This window comes from Anomaloglossus baeobatrachus, chromosome 4, assembly GCF_048569485.1.
Source record: "Anomaloglossus baeobatrachus isolate aAnoBae1 chromosome 4, aAnoBae1.hap1, whole genome shotgun sequence".
Lineage (NCBI taxonomy): Eukaryota > Metazoa > Chordata > Amphibia > Anura > Aromobatidae > Anomaloglossus > Anomaloglossus baeobatrachus.
Genome location: NC_134356.1, coordinates 419,018,436 through 419,042,253, shown reverse-complemented (window position 1 = coordinate 419,042,253; position 23,818 = coordinate 419,018,436). Strand labels below are relative to the sequence as shown.

General features: G+C 47.2%; 1 protein-coding gene across 1 annotated transcript in view; it reads left to right on the top strand.

Moving 5' to 3' along the window:
* Window positions 1–23,818, top strand: part of KCP (kielin cysteine rich BMP regulator) — a 338,287-nt gene that overhangs the window by 141,834 nt on the left and 172,635 nt on the right. Inside the window, exons 7-8 of the mRNA XM_075345388.1 lie at window positions 11,443–11,539; window positions 13,032–13,099. Coding sequence (XP_075201503.1) covers window positions 11,443–11,539; window positions 13,032–13,099 — 165 coding nt within the window. The remainder of the gene's footprint in view (window positions 1–11,442; window positions 11,540–13,031; window positions 13,100–23,818) is intronic.

Here is a 23,818-nt window from a genome sequence, read left to right as displayed (position 1 = left end):
TTATCTGTCATGACACTCACATGGTGCAGTTTGGCAATTTTCTTTATGGAGCTTGAAAAGCAAAAGCTGAAAACATTGTTTGCTTGCAAGTAATCAGGTGGAAGTTAGAGATGCAGCTAGCCACTCACGTTTTGATTTCTTACATAACTGAAAGCAAGGACAGTGGCACCAGCGCTGATTGGGCGCAGGGCTCATGTGACGTAACAACATTACATGAGACCTGGAATTGTGACTGCCGACACTGGAACGACACCAGCACTTGGATTGCTGAGTACTTCTTTATTTTTTTCTTAAGGGAGTAGAACCCCTCTCGAGATCCCATCCTTTTTGGAGGGCTGCATATCTCTAACATATATGATCATTAGATATTTATCTTTATAGTCTATTGCTATATTGTTATTCACTATAGCTGATCTGAAAAGATAGTAGTGAAATATTAACAAAATATAAAAGAATGGAAAAAAAACATAAAGCTTATGTGTCTGTAGGAGATTTTATTAAGTCATGAAATCTGTAGTGAAAAAGTAACAATTAAGAGGCTTTTCTTGTTTTATTTAATTGTTAAAGCACCACTCCAGCATTTTTTTTAGAGCTGGACTGGTACTTCTAATTTAAAGGGAACCTGTCACCAGGGTTTTCCCTTATGAGCTGCGGCCAGCACTAGTGAGTCCTTATATACAGTATTCCAGAATGCTGTATATAATAGCCTAGGCCACTCTGTAGAAACATGAAAAAGACCTTTATTATACTCACCTAGGGGGTGGTCTGGTCCAATGGCCATCGTTGCCCTTGGTCCGATGACTCCTCCATCTTGTGTGATTGCCGTTCTCATTCCCAGCTCCATGTGGATGACACATCCTACGCCATCCATACAGAGCCCTCCTGTGCATGCACATTTTGGTGTTCCCGGCTGAGGGCAGATCAAACTATTGTAGTGTGCATGCGCGGGTGGTCTTTGATCTTTTCTCGCACCTGCGTATTACAGTAATTTGCTCTGCCCTCAGCAGGGTAGATCAAAGTGCACATGTGCAAGAGCACAATGGCAGCCTCTGTGTGGATGACATAGGATGTGTCATCCACACAGGGCTGGGAAGGAGGACGGCGACTGTACAAGATGGAGGAGGCGTCAGATCGAGACCAGCAATGCCCATCAGACCAGACAGCCCCCTAGGTGAGTAGTATAAACATGTTTTTTTTACGTTTTACAGAGCGTCCTGGGCTCTTATGTACAATATTCTAGAATGCTGTATATAAGAGCTCACTGGTGGTGGACGACGCAGCTCATAAGGGAAAAACCTGGTTACAGGTTCCCTTTAAGTTCATTGAGCCTAGTCCTATACTTATTCACTGGTGTCTTCGCCTTCTATGTGTTTCTTTAGTCCCACAGCTCCATCTTGTGATGGTGTGTCGCCCAGGGAAGGGGGTACTCGGCGGTTGCAAATGGGAATGTCACTCTGGTAGCTGTCGTCCAATGCTCTGGGGCTCCTTTTGTAAGGGGAAGTATTTACAAGGGAGATAAGAGTTAATGTTCATCTGCGGGTTGCGGTTAAAGGTGTAGAATCGCCGCTGCTGAATGTGGGTACTCCCAGAGCTGGTGGTGGTTGCAGCAATGATGTTGGGCCCTCCGCAGGTAGGGCCATGCCTGGGAGATGTGAAGGCAATAACGGAGACCACACCAGGTTGTAATGAACAGACTCTACTCACTCAGACCCTTGGATTACTAGTTCAGGTCCCATGGATTATCAGTGCTAATGTAGTGACCCAGGTTACTCTGTCCCCGGCACTCTCTGTTGATTTGGTCCCCGTAGCTTGAAGCGTTTGGGGCCCAACTGTCCCTTTTGGGGTATCAGTCTCCTTCTCCATATGGCGGGCAGTGCAAACCCTGTGGGGAGGTAAGTGTCCGAACCCCGATCCTAGTTTACTGCTGATGCTCCCGGATTATTTGGTTTGATGAAGTCCATGAAGGTGTCCTCACCGTGCTGGTATTTATCAGGGTGTTTAAAACTAGGGCCCTGCATCCCGTGTGTGCTCCGGTCCCAGCGGTACTTGCCCGTACCCGCCCTGGCGACCTCTCTCCCAAAACTATGAATTAACACATGTGGAATGAAATACTTAACAAAAAATTGTGAAACAACTGAAAATATTTCTTATATTCTAGGTTCTTCAAAGTATCCACCTTTTGCTTTGATTACTGCTTTGTGCACTCTTGGCATTCTCTTGATGAGCTTCAAGAGGTAGTCACCTGAAATGGTTTTCACTTCACAGGTGTACCCTGTCAGGTTTAACAAGTGGGATTTCTTGCCTTATAAATGGGGTTGGGACCATCAGCTGTGTTGTGCAGAAGTCTGGTGGATACATAGCTGATAGTCCTACTGAATAGACTGTTAGCTGCTTTTTTCTTGCCATAATACAAATTCTAAGTAAAGAAAAACGAGTGGCCATCATTACTTTAACCCCTTAAGGACGAAGCCAGTTTTGTACTTAATGCCCAGGCCATTTTTTGCAATTTTGACCAGTGTCCCTTTATAAGGCTATAACTCTGGAACGCTTCAATTGATCCTGGTGATTCTGAGATTGTTTTTTCGTGACATATTGGGCTTCATGTTAGAGGTAAATTTAGGATGATATTTTTTTATTTTATTTGTGAAAAAATCTGAAATTTGACAAAAAAATTAAAAATTTTGCAATTTTCAAACTTTTAATTTTTATGCCCATAAACCAGAGAGAGTTATGTCACACAAAATAGTTAATAAATAACATTTCCCCCATGTCTACTTTAGATCAGCGCAATTTTTGAAACAAAATTTTTTGGGGTTAGGAAGTTAGAAGGGTTCAAAGTTCATCAGTAATTTCCCATTTTTTCAACAAAATTTACAAAACCATTTTTTTAGGGACCACATCCCATTTGAAGTGACTTTGAGAGGCCTAGGTGACAGAAAATACCCAAAAGTGACACAATTCTAAAACCTGCACCCCTCAAGGTACTCAAAACCACATCCAAGAAGTTTATTAACCCTTCAGGTGCTTCACAGGAACTAAAGTAATGTGGAATGAAAAAAAATAAAAATTAACATTTTACCTAAAAATGTTGCTTTAGCACTAATTTTCTTACTTTTTCAAGAGGTAACACCAAAAATTGGACCTCACACTTTGTTACCCACTTTCTTATGAGCGCACCGATACCCCACATGTGGTCAGCAACCGTTGTTTGGGTAAATGGGAGGGCTTGGAATGAAAGGAGCAATATTTGAATTTTGGAAAGCAAAGTTGGCTGAAACAGATTGCGGGCACCATGTTGCATTTACAGATCCCCTAAGGTACCTAAACAGCAGGAACCCCCCTCAAGTGACCCCATTTTGGAAACTAGACCCCTTAAGGCTTCTATCGAGGGGTATAGTGAGCATTTTGGACCCACAGGTACTTCACAGATTTTGATAAGGTTACGATGTCATATTGAAAATTGTCATTTTTTTCTCAAAAATGTTGCTTTAGCATCATTTCTCTCACTTTTTCAAGAGGTAATTCCAAAAATTTGACCCAAATGTTTGTTACCCACTTTTTTATGAGCGCGGTGATACCTCACATGTGGTCTGAAACCTTTGTATGGACAAATGGGAGGGCTTGGAACGAAAGGAGCAATATTTGAATTTTGGAAAGGAAATTTGGCTGAAAAAGATTGCGGGCACCATGTCACATTTGGAGGACCCCTAAGGTACGTAAACAGCAAAAAAACACCACAAGTGACCCCATATTGGAAACTAGGCCTCTCAAGGAATTTATCTAGATGTTTGGTGAGTACCCTGAACCCCCAGGTGCTTCACAGAAGTTTATAACGTTGAGCCATGAAAATAAAAAAATAAAATTTTACCACAAAATTGTTACTTCAACCAGGTAGCTTTTTTTTCACAAGGGTAACAGGAAAAAAATCACCATGAAATTTATTGTGCAATTTCTCCTGAGTTTGGTGATACCTTATATGTGGTGGAAATCAACTGTTTGGGCATACGGCAGGTCTTGGAAGGGAAGGAGTGCAATTTGACTGCAAAATTGGCTGGAATCAATAGCGGACACCATGTTGCATTAGGAGAGCCCCTGAGGTGCCTAAGCAGTGGAGGTCCCCCACAAGTGACCCCATTCTGGAAAATAGACCCCTCAAGGAATTTATCTAGATGTTTGGTGAGTACCCTAAACCCCCAGGTGCTTCACAGACGTTTATAATGTTGAGCTGTGAAAATAAAAAAAATACATTTTTACCACAAAATTGTTACTTCAACCACATAGCTTTTTTTTTAACAAGAGTAAAAGGAAAAAAAGGAGCATAAAATTTATTGTGCAATTTCTCCTGAGTATGCTGATACCTTATGTGTGGTGGAAATCAACTGTTTGGGTGCACAGCAGGGCTCGGAAGGGAAAAAGTGCCATTTGACTGAACATTTGGGTGGAATAATTAGTGGACGCTATGTCGCATTTGGAAAGCCCCTAAAGTGCCTAAACAGTGGAGGTCCCCCACAAGTGACCCCATTCTGGAAACAAGACACCTCAAGGCTTTTATCTAGGTGTATATTGATCATTTTGAATCCACGAATACTTCACAGAATTTGATAAGCTTAGGTTGCCATATTGAAAATTTTCATTTTTTTCACAAAAATGTTTCTTTAGCATCACATTCCTCACTTTTTCAAGAGGCATCAACAAATCGTGGACCCCACAGGTTGTTATCCAATTTCTTGTGAGCGCAGGGATACCCCATATGTGGCCAAAATCCTCTGTTTGGATTAATGGGAGGGCTTGGAATGGAAGGAGCATCATTTGAATTTTGGAAAAGTTGAAATAAATTGCGCGCACCCTGTCACATTAGCAGGGCCTCTTGGGTACCTATACATCAGAAACCCCCCACAAGTGACCCCATTTTGGAAACTGGACCCCTCAAGGATTTTATTCAGGAGTATAGTAAGCATTTTGAATCCACAGGTACTTCACAAAAATGTTGCTGTGCAACAAATTTCTCACTGTTAAGCCCACTTTACACGTTGCAATTAGTTGTACAATCGCATTTGCGATGTGACACGCCCAGGTTGCATACGGGATCTATGAGATTTCACGTTGGTCGTTCATTTGCTGTCACACGAGCGTTAGTAGTCTATGTTAAATTGGTCAATTTTGTGTGCGATCCTTTAGATCATGTGTTCTGTGACGTATGCATTGAGCACCTTTTTTTTTTTTTTATTTATTGACTTGCCAAGCGTGTGTAATGTGGGATGCGTTTTTACTATGTCATCTGCCATTCAGCTCTGCTACATGGCCGCTAACAGCAGACACAGACAGCCGTGTAGCAGAGCTGAATGGCAGATGACAGCAGACACAGAAAGAGCCGCACGATCAGAATGAACTCGGGTGAACTTCACCCGACTTCATTGTCATGCTGCGGCTCTGTCTGTGTCGCGCCCTGATTAGCGGTCACCAGTGAAGACTCACCGGTGACCGCTAATCTCCTGAGTAACTGAAGTTAGCAGCCCTCTCTCATATACTCACCAATCCCCGATCCCCGGCGCTGCACGGCATTCTCACTGCTCCGGCGGCTTTTACTGTTTTGAAAAAGCCGGCCGCCCATTAAACAATTTCGTATTCCCTGCTTTCCCCGCCCACCAGCGCCTATGATTGGTTACAGTGAGACACGCCCCCACTCTGAGTGACAGGTGTCACACTGCACCCAATCACAGCAGCCGGTGGGCGTGTCTATACTGTGTAGTGAAATAAATAATTAAATAATTAAAAAAAACGGCGTGCGGTTCCCCCCATTTTTAAAACCAGCCAGATAAAGCCATACGGCTGAAGGCTGGTATTCTCAGGATGGGGAGCTCCACGTTATGGGGAGCCCCCCACCCTAACAATATCAGCCAACAGCCGCCCAGAATTGCCGCATACATAATATGCGACAGTTCTGGGACTGTACCCGGCTCTTCCCGATTTACCCTGGTGCGTTGGCAAATCGGGGTAATAAGGAGTTATTGGCAGCCCATAGCTGCCAATAAGTCCTAGATTAATCATGTCAGGCGTCTATGAGACACCCTCCATGATTAATCTGTAAGTTACAGTAAATAAACACACACACCCGAAAAAATCCTTTATTAGAAATAAAAACACACACATATACCCTGGTTCACCACTTTAATCTGCCCCAAAAAGCCCTCCTTGTCCGGCGTAATCCAGGATGATCCAGCGTCGCTTCCAGCGCTGCTGCATGGAGGTGACCGGAGCTGCAGCAGACACAGCCGCTCCGGTCACCTCCATGCAGCAAATGAACACAGCCGTGCGATCAGCTGCTGTCACTGAGGTTACCCGCGGCCACCGCTGCATCCACCGGTGGCCGCGGGTAACCTCAGTGACAGCAGCTGATCGCACGGCTGTGTTCATTTGCTGCATGGAGGTGACCGGAGCGGCTGTGTCTGCTGCAGCTCCGGTCACCTCCATGCAGCTGCGGTGGAAGCGACGCTGGATCATCCTGGATTACGCCGGACAAGGAGGGCTTTTTGGGGCAGATTAAAGTGGTGAACCAGGGTATATGTGTGTGTTTTTATTTCTAATAAAGGATTTTTTCGGGTGTGTGTGTTTATTTACTGTAACTTACAGATTAATCATGGAGGGTGTCTCATAGACGCCTGACATGATTAATCTAGGACTTATTGGCAGCTATGGGCTGCCAATAACTCCTTATTACCCCGATTTGCCAACGCACCAGGGTAAATCGGGAAGAGCCGGGTACAGTCCCAGAACTGTCGCATATTATGTATGCGGCAATTCTGGGCGGCTGTTGGCTGATATTGTTAGGGTGGGGGGCTCCCCATAACGTGGAGCTCCCCATCCTGAGAATACCAGCCTTCAGCCGTATGGCTTTATCTGGCTGGTTTTAAAAATGGGGGGAACCGCACGCCGTTTTTTTTAATTATTTAATTATTTATTTCACTACACAGTATAGACACGCCCACCGGCTGCTGTGATTGGGTGCAGTGTGACACCTGTCACTCAGAGTGGGGGCGTGTCTCACTGTAACCAATCATAGGCGCTGGTGGGCGGGGAAAGCAGGGAATACGAAATTGTTTAATGGGCGGCCGGCTTTTTCAAAACAGTAAAAGCCGCCGGAGCAGTGTGAATGCCGTGCAGCGCCAGGGATCGGGGATCGGTGAGTATATGAGAGAAGGGGATAGACTGACATGGACTGAGAGTGAGGGACAGAGATAGTGACGGACTGACAGAGATTAGTGCATGACAGACATTGTGAGGCGCTTCAGAACGCAGCTTTTCAGCTGCGCTCTGAAGCAGACCTTTTTGAAGCTGCGGTGCAGAGCGCACACCTGCGCACATAGCATCAGACACCAAAATCGTATGAGGGATGTCACACGTTACAATTGACTAGGTTCGTGCAACAAAACGCTCAATTCTAGAGAATGATACGATGTGTTTGCGATCAACGGTTTTGCGTTCAATCCTGATCGCATGTAGCTGTCACACGCAGATACCTCACAAACGATGCCGGATGTGCGTCACTTACAACTTGACCCCAACGACGGATTGTGAGATATATTGAAGCGTGTGTAGCGGGCTTTAGGCTATGTGGCCATGATCCAGCGACACGGCGTCTAGTACACAGTGCCAGCCTTCCTGCAGAGATGTGAGTGTTGTCCATGGGAGAACGCAGCTGCCCATGCCCACGATTTGGGTTCAGGCTGCTGTGGACTTTAGCTCTATTCTACCTGCAGAGAGCACTCTTGTCTCCGCAGCATAAATTGACATGCTGAGGCTCGGGAAGCTGCGCCACAGGTTAGTTTATGCTGCGGAGAAAAGAAGCACAGTGGGCATGGGATTTCTAAAAATCCTTCCAGGGGGGTTCTACTGCACAACACAGCGTTATGGACGCAGGGAAAACACTCTGCACCCAAAACGCTGCAAACCCTGATTGTGGGCACACAGCATAAAGTGCTACAATGGATGAATAGATAGATGTCAAACAAATATAACGTCCCACCCCCTGCATATTCTAAGCTGGCGCCCTTTAGTGCCTTTCATGTGGCACTAAAGGGTGCCTAGCATTGTATTTAGCCCAAAAAGAATAAAAATAATTAAAATAAATGACGTGGGGTCCCCCCTATTTTTGATAGCCAGCTAGGGTAAAGCAGACAGCTGTAGCCTGCAAACCACAGCTGACAGCTTCACCTTGGCTGGTAATCAATTTGGAGGGCTCCCCAAGCTGTTTTTTTTTTAATTATTTATAAATAAATAATTAAAAAAACAAAAACAAACATAGGGTCCCCCCAAATTAGATCACCAGCCAAGGTGAAGCTGACAGCTGGGGTCTGGTATTCTCAGGGTGGGAAGAGCCATGGTTATTGGACTCTTCCCAGCCTAAAAATAGCAGGCCGCAACTGCCCCAGAAGTGGCGCATCCATTAGATGCGCCAATCCTGGCGCTTCGCCCCAGCTCATCCCGCGCCCTAGTGCGGTGGCAAACGGGGTAATAAATGGGGTTGATACCAGATGTGTAATGTCACCTGGCATCAAGCCCAGCAATTAGTGATGTCACGGCGTCTATTTGATACTAGACATAACTAATTGACAGTAATAAAAAAAAAAAAAATTGACAACAAAAAAAATTTTATTTGAAAAAACACTCCCCAAAAACGTTCCCTCTTTGGCCAATTTATTGAAAAAAAAAAAAAAAATCGGGTCCCTGCTGTAATCCATTGTGAAAGTCCCGCGGCGATTCTGGACCTTCTAGAATATGGGGGGCACGTTCAGGGAACGTATCCCCCATTTTCTAGGAGTGCAGACCCTCCATTTGAGGAGAGTGGGTGCAAAGAATTTGCACCCACCCTCCCCGGGTCACAGCTGCAGGCTCCGTGCAGCAGCAGCAGCAGCCAGCGTCTCTGAACACAGGAAGCTGACAGCCGCGCTCTGCAGTGTGACCGGCGTCTGCTGAGAAGGAGGAGGGGGCCGCGGGGGATCAGAGCTGACAGGTACGGGGGACCCCGGGGAACATCGGGGTAGGAATAGGGGGTGACCTGGCAGGGCCTGGGGAGCAGGTTTCTGTCGTATGTGTCATAGCACATGCAACAGAAACCATAGGAAAGGGGGAAATGCGGCCGGCGCGCTGCTGTGCGCGCCGGTATGTGCGGCGCCATGTTGGATTTTTGGGAGGAAGGGGGGGGTGGGGGGACACTTTGGCGACACTGGGGGACCGGAGAGGACTGGGGGATGAGATTTATCTCCCATCTGACATGTTTGTTTATGCCAGATGGGAGATAAATGATTTTTTTACCGGCGCGGTCATTTACTGTAACCTGATCATCGGTATACGGTGTATACCGGTCATCAGGTGAGCGGGGACCGGAGAAAACGGCCAGAATCATGATCTCCAGGGTCTCAGCTACCCCCGGCAGCTGAGACCCCGGAAATTTTCTGACTCTGGGGGGCGCTAGACCCTTTTTTCCGACCGCCGTTAAAAAGCGGCGGATCGGAAGAAGTACCCTAATTTGTCGCCTTTAAAAGGCGTATCGGCGGTCGTTAAGGGGTTAAAAAATGAAGGTCAGTCAGACTCAAAAATTGGGAAAACTTTGAAAGTGTCCCCAAGTGCAGCGGCAAAAACCATCAAACGCTACAAAGAAACTGGCTCACATGAGGTCCACCCCAGGAAAGGAAGACCAAGAGTCACCTCTGCTGCGGAGGATAAGTTTATCCGAGTCACCAGCCTCAGAAATCGCAGGTTAACAGCAGCTCAGATTAGAGACCAGGTCAATGCCACACAGAGTTCTAGCAGCAGACACATCTCTAGAACAACTGTTAAGAGGAGACTTTGTGCAGCAGGCCTTCATGGTAAAATAGCTGCTAGGAAACCACTGCTAAGGACAGGCAACAAGCAGAAGAGACTTGTTTGGGCTAAAGAACACAAGGAATGGACATTAAACCAGTGGAAATCTGTGCTTTGGTCTGATGAGTCCAAATTTGAGATCTTTGGATCCAACCACCGTGTCTTTGTGCGACGCAGAAAAGGTGAACAGATGGACTCTACATGCCTGGTTCCCACCGTGAAGCATGGAGGAGGAGGTGTGATGGTGTGGGGGTGCTTTGCTGGTGACACTGTTGGAGATTTATTCAAAATTGAAGGCATACTGAACCAGCATGGCTACCACATCATCTTGCAGTGGCATGCTATTCCATCCGGTTTGCGTTTAGTTGGACCATCATTTATTTTTCAACAGGACAATGACCCCAAACACACCTCCAGGCTGTATAAGGGCTATTTGATTAAGAAGGAGAGTAATGGGGTGCTACGCCAGATGACCTGGCCTCCACAGTCACCAGTCCTGAACCCAATCGAGATGGTTTGGGGTGAGCTGGACCGCAGAGTGAAGGCAAAAGTGCCAACAAGTGCTAAGCATCTCTGGGAACTCCTTCAAGACTGTTGGAAGACCATTTCCGGTGACTACCTCTTGAAGCTCATCAAGAGAATGCCAAGAGTGTGCAAAGCAGTAATCAAAGCAAAAGGTGGCTACTTTGAAGAACCTAGAATATAAGACATATTTTCAGTTGTCTCACACTTTTTTGTTAAGTATTTCATTCCACATGTTTGGATGCCTTCAATGTGAATCTGCAATTTTCAGAGTCATGAAAATAAAGAAAACTTTTTGAATGAGAAGGTGTGTCCAAACTTTTGGTCTGTACCGTATGTGACCTAGAACATAATCTCATAGACTTGCATTGAAGCGTGACCTCCGGCTCCCACTATGAAACACTGGAGAAATCCTGCAGGTCACAAACTGCTGGAGATTTACAGGAGCATCGGCAATAGCAGGTGAAGATGACATCGGGTATGTATAAGACTAAAGGGTGCTTTACACGCTGCGACATCGTGGCCAGTGCTATAAAATTGCCCTATGTGCGATCTCGGCAGATCGCATCTGTGATCTGGCGTGTCACATCGCTAATGAGATCGCTAGCGATATCGCAGTGGGTAAAGCACCCTTTTGTGCAGAGAACTTAGATTTAAAGCACCCCTCCAGCAGAAAATTAAAAAAAAAAGAGCTGGAGTGGTGCTTTTAGCTGCTGACTCAAGGTTCTGTTTTCATCGCTGAAAAAATGTCAGAGCCATTGAATATACTGATACAAACGGAGTTCAAAGCAATGCACCTTTGGTTTCAGTTTGTGCTTCTTTACTGCAATGTCTGAATAAAGGAAAGGTTAAACAACTTTCTGACATCTTTGAGTTTTGTCACTCTTTTCAAGATTTAGCTTACTGCCAGTGAATATAAACATTGTGGCAGGTTTGGGTAGAGATCATAACATTGCTTGTAATGGCCAGTGTTAAACTCTTTCCATATGCAGAGTATTACACTTAGATCTATTTTGTCTATTTTCAAAAAGTACGTAATGGAATGTTTTTTTGTTTTAGAATGGAGAAGTCACATGCAGCCAAAAGACTTGCCCACCATTAACGTGTACTCATCAAGTGACACCACCTGGAGAATGTTGTCCTCGCTGTGTAAGAGGTGGGTGATATTAACTTCAGAGTTACAGGAAAACTATTATCAGAAAATAACCTATTAATTAAATCACGTTTTGTGTGTGTTATTTTTAATTTGTTGGTAATGTTTTGTTTTTTTTTACATAGCACCATATCTATTAAAAATAAAAAATAGAAATCTTGCAGTTTTCACACTGTCCACTGGGACTTTTCTAGATCCTAATCATAGATGCACTCACAAAACTGTACCTTGTCCAAAAGTGCATGGAAATGTAAAAAAAAAAAACCACTTGTAATGATGGCGCAGTTTTTAGTGACATTTAGGTGCATTTTTGGGGGGGATTGCACACCATTTTTTAAAATTATTTATTTTAATAATCTAAAAAAAAAACCTGCATGGGGTCTCTCTTCTTTTGATACACAGCTAAGATAAGCACATGGTTGGGGGCTGCAGCCTGTAGCCATATGCTTTATCTGTACTAGGTATTATAATATGGGGTGACCCTATGCCAATTTTTTATTTAGTTATGTTTACACCGCTAGAGACACAGACAGCATGTGTGATTCCAAGCAATCATGCACAATGTCACGCAGGGTGGGTGTGGGCGTGGTCTGAATGCAACCAATCAGGAATACCGAGACTGCCTATGGGTGGGGGAAGCAGTGAATATATATGAGGGTAATGAGTGATTCCAGAACTAGTGTTACAGCCATGCAGGAGACTCTGTAAGTATAATAAGGCTACATGCGCATGCTGCATTTTTTGCTGCAGTTTTGTTGTTAGAACTCTCTGACATTTGACTTCCCAGCAAAGTCTATGAGAAGTCAGATTTGCTATGCGCACATTGCAGTTTGTCAGCGTTTTATTTGTCAAAAGTTTGGGACAAAAAAAAATGCAGCATGTTCATTCTTCCCGTGTTTTTGTCAACATTTGTCACAAAAACGCAGCAAAAACGCATGTTGTGAAAAACGCAGCAAAAATGCAGCGAAAACACAGCAAAAACACACCTACAATTACAAGCATTTTGTGTGTCATTTCCAGGGTCTCTTTGACAACGTGCAGTTTTGGCAGCAGTTTGTGAACACAAAAAGATGCAGCGTGCGCATGTAGCCTTACGATCCTGCTTTGTTCCCTATATTCTTTCTCCTTCCTTTAAATTATCTGGATGGCCGAATCTGTATAGTTACATGGAGTTCCCTGAGAACTCCATGTTTGCAGTTGGTGCATGGATCCCGAATTTTACAGTCTGAATTCGCCCATCACTAGTTATGATATAACAAAAATACAAAAAATTGAGAAAAAAAATACATATAGCACAAAATCCTGATCAAACAAAAGGTAATTTTCTGAATATTCCAAAGATTTCAGTAAATAAAACTTGTCATTCATCTTTCCACACTAGTGTGCATACAAACAGATCAATTTTTTAGGGTAAATCCAAAATTGCTGTGGAGTCAGTTTTTGAGTAAAACTGGATATATGACATTTGTCAAACTTTTATGTTTCTTCACCTCAGGCTGTTCTGATGGTCATCTGGATGGAGAAATGTGGAAGAAAGATTCATGTATAACCTGCACATGTCAGGTAACATTTATAATAAAGGAATCTTTGTTAAACTACAGTATATATTTTACCATTTAGTATGAATGTAACTTACAGATATGTGTGTTGACAGCCAGTCTAAAGGCCCTGTCACACACAGAGATAAATCTGCGGCAGATCTGTGGTTGCAGTGAAATTGTGGACAATCAGTGCCAGGTTTGTGGCTGTGTACAAATGGAACAATATGTCCATGATTTCACTGCAACCACAGATCTGCCAAAGATTTATCTCTGCATGTGACGGGGCCTTTATTTGAAAATGGAAACTTTTTCCACTGGAAAGGCCCCTAAGATACATTTAGAGACAAAAGTATTGGAACATCCAATTTAGAAACTTTTATGACCTCCAATTCTAATACAAAGTTGGTCTTCACTTTACTGCTAAATCAGCTTACACTCTTTTAGAAAGGCTTTCTACAAAACGTTTTAGAGTGTCTGTGAAATTTTTTTTACCATTCATCCAAACGTGTATTTGTGCTTTTAGACACTGATGTTGGACGAAAGGCCCTAGTTCCTACTCTCCATTTTAGTTCATCCTAAATATGTTTGATGGGGTTGCGAGAGAGGTGTATCCAGGGGTTTACCACAAGGCAAGGGATGCAAAACACCTCTTAGGGGTACTTTGCACACTACGACATCGCAAGCCGATGCTGCGATACCAAGCGCGATAGTCCCCGCCCCCGTCGCAGCAGCGATATCATGGTGATAGCTGCCGTAGCGAACACTATCGCTACGGCAGCTTCACATGCACTCACCTGCCCTGCGACGTCGCTCTGGCCGGCGAACTGCCTCCTTATTAAGGGTCGGGTCGTGCGGCGTCACAGCGACGTCACACGGCAGGCGGCCAATAGAAGCGGAGGGGCGGAGATGAGCGGGACGTAAACATCCCGCCCACCTCCTTCCTTCCGCATATCTTGCGTGAGCCGCAGGATGCAGGTAGGAGATGTTCCTCGCTCCTGCGGCTTCATACACAGCCATGTGTGCTGCCGCAGGAATGAGGAACAACATCGTAACATCGGTATTTCCAAATTCATGGAAATGACTGAGGCTACACCAATGATACGATTACGACGCTTTTGCGCTCGTTAATCGTATCATAAAGGATTTACACACTACGATATCGACTGCGACGCCGGAAGTGCGTCACTTTCAATTTGACCCCACCGACATTGCACCTGCCATGTCGTAGTGTGCAAAGTGCCCCTTAGTTGGCCTCTAAACCAAACAACCTTGTTTTAAAATTAAGTGATGCACCCTAAACATAGTAGGCATAGGGGATTCTCAGCAGATAACCATGTTGTAAGTGAAGAAAAAAAATTACTTTACAAAAACCAGGACCAATATTACTGATATTCAATGACAATACAGTGGTAGATACCAGTTCTGCAGAACATAATAAAAGGTTACAGTAGAGTTTTAGATAGTGACTTATAGGTGACATTCATTCTGATGGAGTTATTTTACTTCTAACTTCTTCTTCGTCTGGCCCAGATTAACATGACAAATACTCCAACCACGAGTTATCTGTAGAATGTACAAGAAAAACCCATTTGACGTCTCACATTTCCAATACCTATTCACAGTCTACTCAAACTCCTCATCCTAGTGTTACCAAATCCTGAAACTACGGTGTCGTATTTGCCCTTATTACTGGACCTGATGTGTGCCATGGTGACAGTGTTTTTCTTAGTGCCCCGCATAATAATGTCCATCATGGTGCTTCTTACAAAGTAAATTTCCCCCCTCTGTGCCTTTTAGGTGATAAAATTTACCCTAAAAATATTAATGCCCTCTGCAAATACCCAACAAGTTACAGTATTATGGCCCCCACAGAAATCCACATACAGTATAATGGCTTCTACAATTCTCCACACAGTATGATGGCTCCCACAGCCACCTATGCCATTTTATGATCTTCACAGTCCCACACACAGGATAATGGCCCCCACAAACAGTTTGATGGCAGCCACACACCTCCACACAGTATGATCTCTTACAGCTCCTCACACACATAATGCACCTACAGATCCCCTTGAGTATGATTTCCCCAACATCCACACCACACCATATGATCCTTCATAGCTTGACACACACATTATAATGCCATCACAGCTCCCTCGCAAACAGTATGATGGCCCCACAGCCCCCTTATATACAGGATAATGCCATCCAGCCCCTCATACAAAGTAGGATACCCTCACAGGAGCTCCACACAGTATGATGGTCCCCACCAAATAGTCTAATATCCTCACCTTCACCTGAAAGAACTGACTCATAAAATAAAAGAAATAAACACCATGTACTCACTACTCACCTAAGGCTATGTGCGCACTAGAAAATGGATTTTTCTTAAGAAAAATCCGCACCCTGTGGCAGAATACCGCACCCGCGGCAAAAACCGCGGTAATAATGCACCTATTACCGCGGTTTTGCCGCGGGTTGGTACATGTGTTTTAATGCATTCAATGCAATAAAGCACATTGGAAAAAAAAAGGCATTTCCTTCTGAGATATATAGTAGATAGATAGATAAATAGATACATAGACAGCTAGAAGAATAGATAGATAGATAGAAGAATAGATAGAGGGATAGATAGATAGAGGACAGATCAATCAACAATCGACACGCTGCATTTCTCCCGAGCGGAAGTGTGTTCACATTACCGGCCGTGGGAAATGACCTGTAATTACCTCTGCAGGCTCGTTACGAGGCTGCATTCTGTACAGTGTCAGTCGCGGCTGGGTGCAAGCGTTGTGGGACTTCGGAGGATTATGCCGGAGCTGTGTGTTTGAGGGATTAAAAAAAATGGTGAAAGAGGGGCTTTTTTGTCTTTTATTTAAAATAAAGAATTTCTCGGTGTGTTTATTCACTTTACTTACGGGTTAATTATAAAAGCTGTCTCATAGACGCTGCCATGTTTAAGCCTGGACTTAGTGGCAGCGATGCGCTGCCATTTAACTCATTATTACCCTGATTGCCACCGCATCATGGCAATCTGGAAGAGTCGGGGACACTCCGAGACTGCCGCATAATGGATGCGACAGTCCCGGGGAAGCTGCAGGCTGATATTCTCAGCTGCGGGAGGGGGGAACATTAACTCTGGCCCTCACCCTCCCCAGCCTGAGAATACTGGGCCGCCGTTGTGTGTTTACCTCAGCTGGACGGTAAAAATACAGCGGAGCTGGCGTTTTTTGTTTTTATGTACGTTTGATTTCTATGTGTACTCTATATGTCTGTGTGTGAGTGTGATATGTGTGTGTTCTATGTCTGTGTCTGTGATCTCTGTGTGTTTACTCTGCTTCGCTTCCTCTTCTTGTCATAATGACATCACTTCCCTGCAAACCACAGGCAGTGATGAACATTACCGCAGGTAAACCGCGGCTATACCGAGTGTATACCGCACATCATTTGCTACCTGCGGTATACCCGCGGTATTTCGCAATTACATGACGCATCTATAAGGGATAAGCAGGTTATAATGCCAAAACTCCCCCTTTTCCCGTTCCATATTTACTTAAATAAAGACGATAACCACGACTTTATTGCAGGGATGGCCACAGCTTTATTTAACCGTATATATGTATACCAAACTCGTGGCTCAACATGCCACCCAATTGTTAAACATAACCTTATACATATATACCCTTATAACCAAACCACTGATAGATCCGTCCGAGAGGCCAACCATCATTCCTAACCCCCCCCGGCCGTAACCTCCAACCGGCCCAGAGGACCACCTCGGCCGTGACCACCCGGCCCAAGGTGAGGGGTAACAACGTTCCATCGTTAGTTACCCCTACCCAGAACCTGCGGGACCTCTGCCCACAAGTTCCCATCCAATCCGAAGCCACTCCCCTTGAGCGACTTCGTACCAACAAACCGACTGTCGGTACTCCCAACCTCTCTGACGGACCTATCACCCCGCCACAGACCGGCCAAGTGACACCCTTACTTGGCCCGGGCCCTCCACACCCCTAGCGCTTGCTCCAGACCATCCCTCAAACCCAACATCCACAAATCTAAGCCCACATCTGTCAGATGGACCCCGTCTCTCCTTAGATTCTGTTCTGTGGACTCCTCCAGTTCTCTATGCCGCACCACCAAACCACCATTCCGCGCCACAAACATGCCAATTGCCCGGTTCAGCTTGCTCCGAGCCCTATTAATACGGTCCACCGACCTACCAAAACGCCACTGCGTCCGAGCTATGATATCCGACCATACAATAACAATGCCCGGGAACGCCCTCCACAAATGTAACAGGTCCAGCTTTATGTCCCTTTTTAATTCCCTCGCCGACCTCACTCCCAAATCATTCCCTCCCACATGTAAAATTAACACATCCGGGTCACGATCCATACGGCTATAATAAGCCACCTCGGGGCGCACTCTACCCCAGGTCATGCCCCGAATTCCAAGCCACTTTACTCGGGCTTCCGTCACCGCAACTCCAAGCTGCCGACCGTCGCGACGAACGTCCGCCCGCAGCGCTCCCCAATACACATAGGAGTGCCCGAGGATCCACACAAGGCATGGACCTACAAAATATAAAGACCACGAAAAAAACCAGCAACAGAACAAGAAAATATCGCATACCAAAATCAAAAACGCAAACAAGGAATCCCCCACCCCACGAACCCTCACCTGACCAAGTGAGGCCTAATGTACAAGCGAAACCTGGAAGATTCCCACCTCCCAATCCGTCGGATACAATTCTCACTCAAACCCCACCTAGCGGCTTCCGTCGCCGCCCCAATCCGTAAGGAGTGAGACCCGTACTCACTTGGCTCCTCCCCCACCCGTGCTAAAGCCGTCTTCAGCACCGCAATGAATTGGTAACGCGATAAAGCAGATCCGTCCATATGCCTAAGGAAAACGCCGGGGTAACCACCGCGCACCCTTAAAAACTCTGAAACCTGTACCACCGGGCATAACTGGTGCCCCGGTAATGCAAACAACACTACTAAGCGCCCCCGGCCCCTCTGATCCGTCTTTGAAAAACGAAGCCGACATTCCACCCTGTCCTCCACCAGCATTACATCCTCCATCAGCAAACCACCTATCGCTTGCTTAGTCAGGCTGACCAATTCACCAATGCGAAAGGCCCCAAAAAACGCCAATACAAAAGCTACCGAAAACAACACCCGCTCATAAGGGGACGAACACAACTCCCTTAAACACCCCACTAAACGAACCAACAATGGCAATGACACCGGCCGCCTCATGTCACGCGACTGAGCCCCTTTACGAAAACCCTTCATTGCCTGCCGCACCAGAAAATCCTTAGTCGCATCCCTAACCCCTTGCATCTGAAACAAGAAGGCCAACGCCGCCAACTTGTAACCAATCACCGAAATGGACCGACCTGCCGAAAAATCCCCACTAATTAACGTCAGGACCCCCAACACTCGGCCCCTGTAACTCGGCTCCATTAAGTCCCCACTTTCCAACTCTGCCCATTCCTCCCAAACCGCCTGGTATCTGCACCAAGTAGCTTCGGTCACCGATCTCCTAATTCCTTCAAATGCTATACCGATGCCAGGCCCCACAGCCATTCCGGGCAGGGTTCTCCATCCACGTCCGCTCCCGGCACCAGCCTCCTGAACCTGCAAAACTGAAACCATGATAGCGCGTCAGCTACCTCGTTTTGAACTCCGGGCACATGCCGAGCAACCACGCAAATGTTTAACTCCAAGCAGCGCAACACCAGGTGCCTTAAATACCCCACAACCGGTGGAGATTTTGCCGACAGCGCATTGATGCAATGCACCACCGCCATGTTGTCACAATGCATGCAAACCCTTCTTCCGGAAAAAGCGGGGCCCCACAACTCCACCGCCACAATAATGGGAAACAGTTCTAGCAGCGCCAAATTCTTTACCAAACCTTTTTCCACCCAAAGCTGCGGCCACTTTCCCACACACCAGTGCGTCTGAAAAATTGCTCCAAAACCTGTCGCGCCAGCTGCATCAGTAAAAAATTCCAACTGGCTATTGGACAATGCCCTGCTCATCCAAAGGGTCAGACCGTTATACCGGTCCAAAAAATCCTCCCAAACCAACAAATCCCCTTTCATCACCTTAGTCACTCTGACAAAGTGATTCGGCGCTTTCACCCCCGCGGTTGCGCTCGCCAGTCTCCTATTAAATATCCGCCCCATCGGCATAATGCGACAAGCGAAATTCCATTTTCCGAGCACTGACTGCAACTCCCGCAACCGCACCTTCTTAGCCCGAGACAAAAACCGCACCGACGCCTTCAAATCCAAAAGCTTCCCCTCCGGCAACCGGCATTCCATCGCCAGTGTATCAATTTCGATACCTAAGAAACACAGGGCCGTCACCGGCCCTTCCATTTTTTCTTTCGCCAAGGGAATGCCAAGGCTCCCCGCGATCCGCTCTAACGTGAATAACAACAAGGAGCAAACCGAAGAGCCCGCCGGACCCACGCAAAAGAAATCATCCAAATAGTGAATCACTGAATGAACTCCTGCCACCTCCTTGACTACCCATTCCAAAAAAGTACTGAATGCCTCAAAATAAGCACACGAAATGGAACAACCCATCGGCAGGCAACGATCCACATAGTAATCACCATCCCACATACACCCTAAGAGATGAAGGCTCTCTGGATGCACCGGGAGTAAACGAAAAGCTGCTTCCACATCCGCCTTTGCCATCAGAGCCCCCCGCCCTTCAACCCTGACCAACTCCAAGGCCCTATCGAACGATACATAACATACCGCCGACAACTCTGGTGATATCCCATCATTCACCGACAATCCCGCCGGATAAGATAAATGATGAATGAGCCGAAATTTGTTTGGCTCCTTCTTAGCTACCACCCCAAGGGGGGAAATCCTTAAATTGGAGAATGGCGGGTCCTGGAATGGGCCCGCCATCCTCCCCAACTCCACCTCCTTTTGCAGCTTTTCCTTCACCACCTCCGGATTTTCTTTTGCGGACCTCAAATTCCCCGGGTGAAACACTGGCGCCTCAGATTCAAACGGAATCTGAAAACCCTCCGTAAAACCACTTGCCAACAACTCTGCCGCCCGAACATCCGGGTATCTATTTAAATAGGGAAGCATCGCCTCTACCCTCACTGGCGTCCTCCCTCTTTCCAGTCCCCTCCCCCGCGCCTTTCCTTTACCTTTTTTGAAGCACCTGGCCCAGGAGTGGGTACCTCCACATCCGGAACACTCATGTTTGAACCGACATGAGGCCCCAAACTTACACTGTCCCTCATTATACTGCCAACAAGCCCCTTTTTTCTGCCCAGCCGGGGACCCGCCGCTCGCACCCGGGCTCCCGGCACCCCCTCGAAAGGACTGAGCCGGAGCCGTTATTAACCGCATCGACAAGGAAATATCCTTGTGATCCCAATGGACCCCAGGCCGCAGAGCCTTCCGTTGCCGGAACTGCTCGTCGTACCTCAACCACCCTAGACCTCTATACCCTCTATACGCCTCCCCTATCGCGTCCATATAGCCAAATAGGGCGGAACAATGCTCCGGCTCCTTCTCCCCGATCACGCTGGCTAAGATCGCAAAGGCCTGTAGCCAGTTAGTAAACGTCCTTGGGATCAACCTATACCTTCGTTTTTCTTCGTCCTCTTTCTCCTTTTTTGAATCACTGAGCTTCACTTTATCCAAATTAAACTTCTCCAAGGGAAGCAGGGAAAAAATTTCCACATACTCCCCTTTCCATATCTTTTCCCTCACCTCCTTTCTCAAATGGACCCCTAACGGACTTTCAAAACACACGTAAATTTCACTCCGCGCCCTATTGTCCAACCGCACAACCTCATCCTCCTTTTCTTTTTCCTTTTCCGCCTCCTTACTCGCACCCACTTCAGCCGCCCCACCGACCGCCTGTTCTGCACCTACCGCCGGGGTAGGGTCCCGCAACGCAACCTCGCGCACCGGCGCCCCTGTCTGCACCACCTCCGAAGGGCCCACCCACGCCCCCACCGGAGCCCCAGGCCCGCTCCGACTTACCCGCTCCGCAGACAACCCCTGCAACACCCCCAAAAGCTGCCCCCAAAACTCCGGGCCCGGTAAACCTGACTGTCCGACCGCACCCGCCCCCTGCGAAACACTCCCCGCGCAGGAACCCCCGCCCCCGCCAGCACTACCCACAGCATTAAACATTTCTGTCGTCCGCTCACCAGGCTGCCGTTGAACCGAAGTCGGAACAGCCGTACCACGATCTTCCTGCTGCCGCTCCGTCCGACCTGCCGCTGCCATCGACCCTTCTTCCTCGCCGGAGTCTGACGTGCTGCCGAAGTCCTTAGGGGGGACCAGCGAGGGGACAGCCCGCACCTGGCGGCCGTCAACCCCCACAGTCACCGCACCCTGCTCCTCCGGGCGACTCTTGCTAGACCTTTTCCGTTTTGCGCGACGTGGCGCCCTGCCGCCGTCCCTCCTCGCCGTTCTCAAGTCCGACTGCTGCGCCGCCGCTTCTCCCTCCGATCTCAGTGGGCTCCCTCCCTGCCGACTGCAGGAAGGCCGTCCTGAACTTGACCCTCGCTGGGAACACCCCCCAGCCCGATCCTCGCTGAGGGGGACCGTAATTGTTGACCTCATCCGTGCCTGCAGGCCACCGTACCCCTCCTCCGATCTCCTCCAGTCGCCGCTCCCATCCGCACCTGCCCTCCGTCCTGTAGCTCTCCCCTGCAGCCTGCAGGGAGTCTCCTCTGTTGGTCTTGGACTCCGGGCTCTACCCCCGGCCGGCACTTCACTGGGGGCTGCCGTTACCGCTGCTCCGGTCTGGGGCTGTGCAGGCCGCAGACCGGAAGTAGGCCTCGCCGAAGCTCTGCCCACCCCCGACCCGCGGGATCTCCGACGAGGATTCCTCCCGGCGGCCGGCAGCTCCACATGGTAAGTTGCAGGGCTCCGCTGCTCCGGAGGGTCCCCGCAGGGGCTCCTGGATCTCACTCTTCCCCTCCAGCTGGGGTAGTAGCGCTCCGGCGGTCGCGCCCGCCGAGCACGTAGCAGCGGCCCGGGCGCAGGAGCAGCAGGCAGAACCGCTCCAGCACCGCAGACCGCCGCCAGCTGCCAGCTGCTGCCGCAGCGCATCCACACCTAGGACCTCAGAGACCCCACGCACCATCTCCAGCAGCTCATTGAGGTCGGACATAGCAGCAGGGCAGCACGCACGACCTGGGGACACAAAATTTCCGGCGACAAAAGGGAGGTAACCTGGTCACCACCTCTCTTATACCTCCTACAACGCCCCCACCCCTTTCCTGCTCTCCTTCAATCCCCCCTACAGCTCTTTTCCACCAATCCTATGACCCCATATATCACCCTGTCTCAACTAAACCACTTAACCCCTTCCTACCCTGCACCCTCCCGATCATCATGGGGTCCGTTCACCCCTGTGGGGCTCACTGCCCGTCTTTACAGTGAATGGAGTGAAATACCGCAGGTACCTGCGGAAAAGAGGTGACATGCACATTTTCTCAAGACATTTTCTCAAGAAAATTCTGCAGAAAGAATGTTCTTGAGAATAAAACGCAGTGTGCGCACAGCTATTTTTTTTCCCCATAGATTTTGGTGGGAAATGTCTGCAGAAAGGTTACAAACATTTCTCAAGAAATTTCTGCAGCAAAACGCGGGTAAAAATTCAGTGTGCGCACAGGGCCTAACTCTGGATCCCGGGGCACAGTATATGTCCCAGTGCAGGCAGAGCGACGCGGTGACGTCCTCACGCCACTCTGATAACCTGTTTGTACTTCTGCCATTCTGGAGGCCACAGGCCTAAAGAGACATGGGGACTACAGAATGGAGAGTGGTAGTGTAAGGAGATAAGTCTCCCCCCTGTTTTAGTGCACAATTTAACTGTATTAGTGTGCAGTGCACCCTGATACAATTAGTGCGCATGCTGTGTTTTTTTGACGTTGCGTTTTTCTGCGTTTTTGGCTGCAAAAAACACATAAAAATGCACCCGCGGCAAAAATGCACCGGTTAAAAAACGCATGCGTTTTTACCACGCTTCGGTGTGTTTTTGGCTGCATTTTGCTGTGTTTTTGTTCCTGCCTTTTGCTGCGTTTTTTCAAATGCATTGCACGGGTGAAAAAATGCAGAGAAACGTACAAAAGAATTGACATGGTTTTTTTGTCAGCTCAAAAACGCAGCTAAAAAAAAAAGCACTGTACGGACAGCAAAAATGAAAACTCATAGACTTTGTTGGGGAAGCAAATTCATGCAGTTTTAAGATCAAAAACGCACCTGAAAAACGTACCGTGCTCACATAGCCTTATAAGTAGTGGTTGCTCCAGGTGGGTTCCACCGTGTGAGTTGGCTGGGTGGGACTCAACTGGAGCAAGTTTTAAAGAATACATTTGTGTAAAATATCTTGTATGTTGAAGTATAATGATTTTTCTTTACTTGAACTAAGAGGATTAGATCAATCCCTAAAAACAACCATATCGCGATATCCTTCTTTACTTTACATTTGGCACAATGAAGTCAGGCAGGTAACATTTTCCTGGTGTTCACCAAACCCAAAGTAATGTGATGACCAGATAGAGAAGCGTGATTCGTTACTCAATAGATCACATTTCCACCGCTTCAGAGTCCAATGGCGGAGCTTTATGCTGTTCCAGCCAGATCTTTACATTGTGTTCTGTGCCTTAATTAAAGGAGATCTATCTCCAGGGTTTTTTTTCTGCCCCATCTGAGAGGAGCATAATGTAG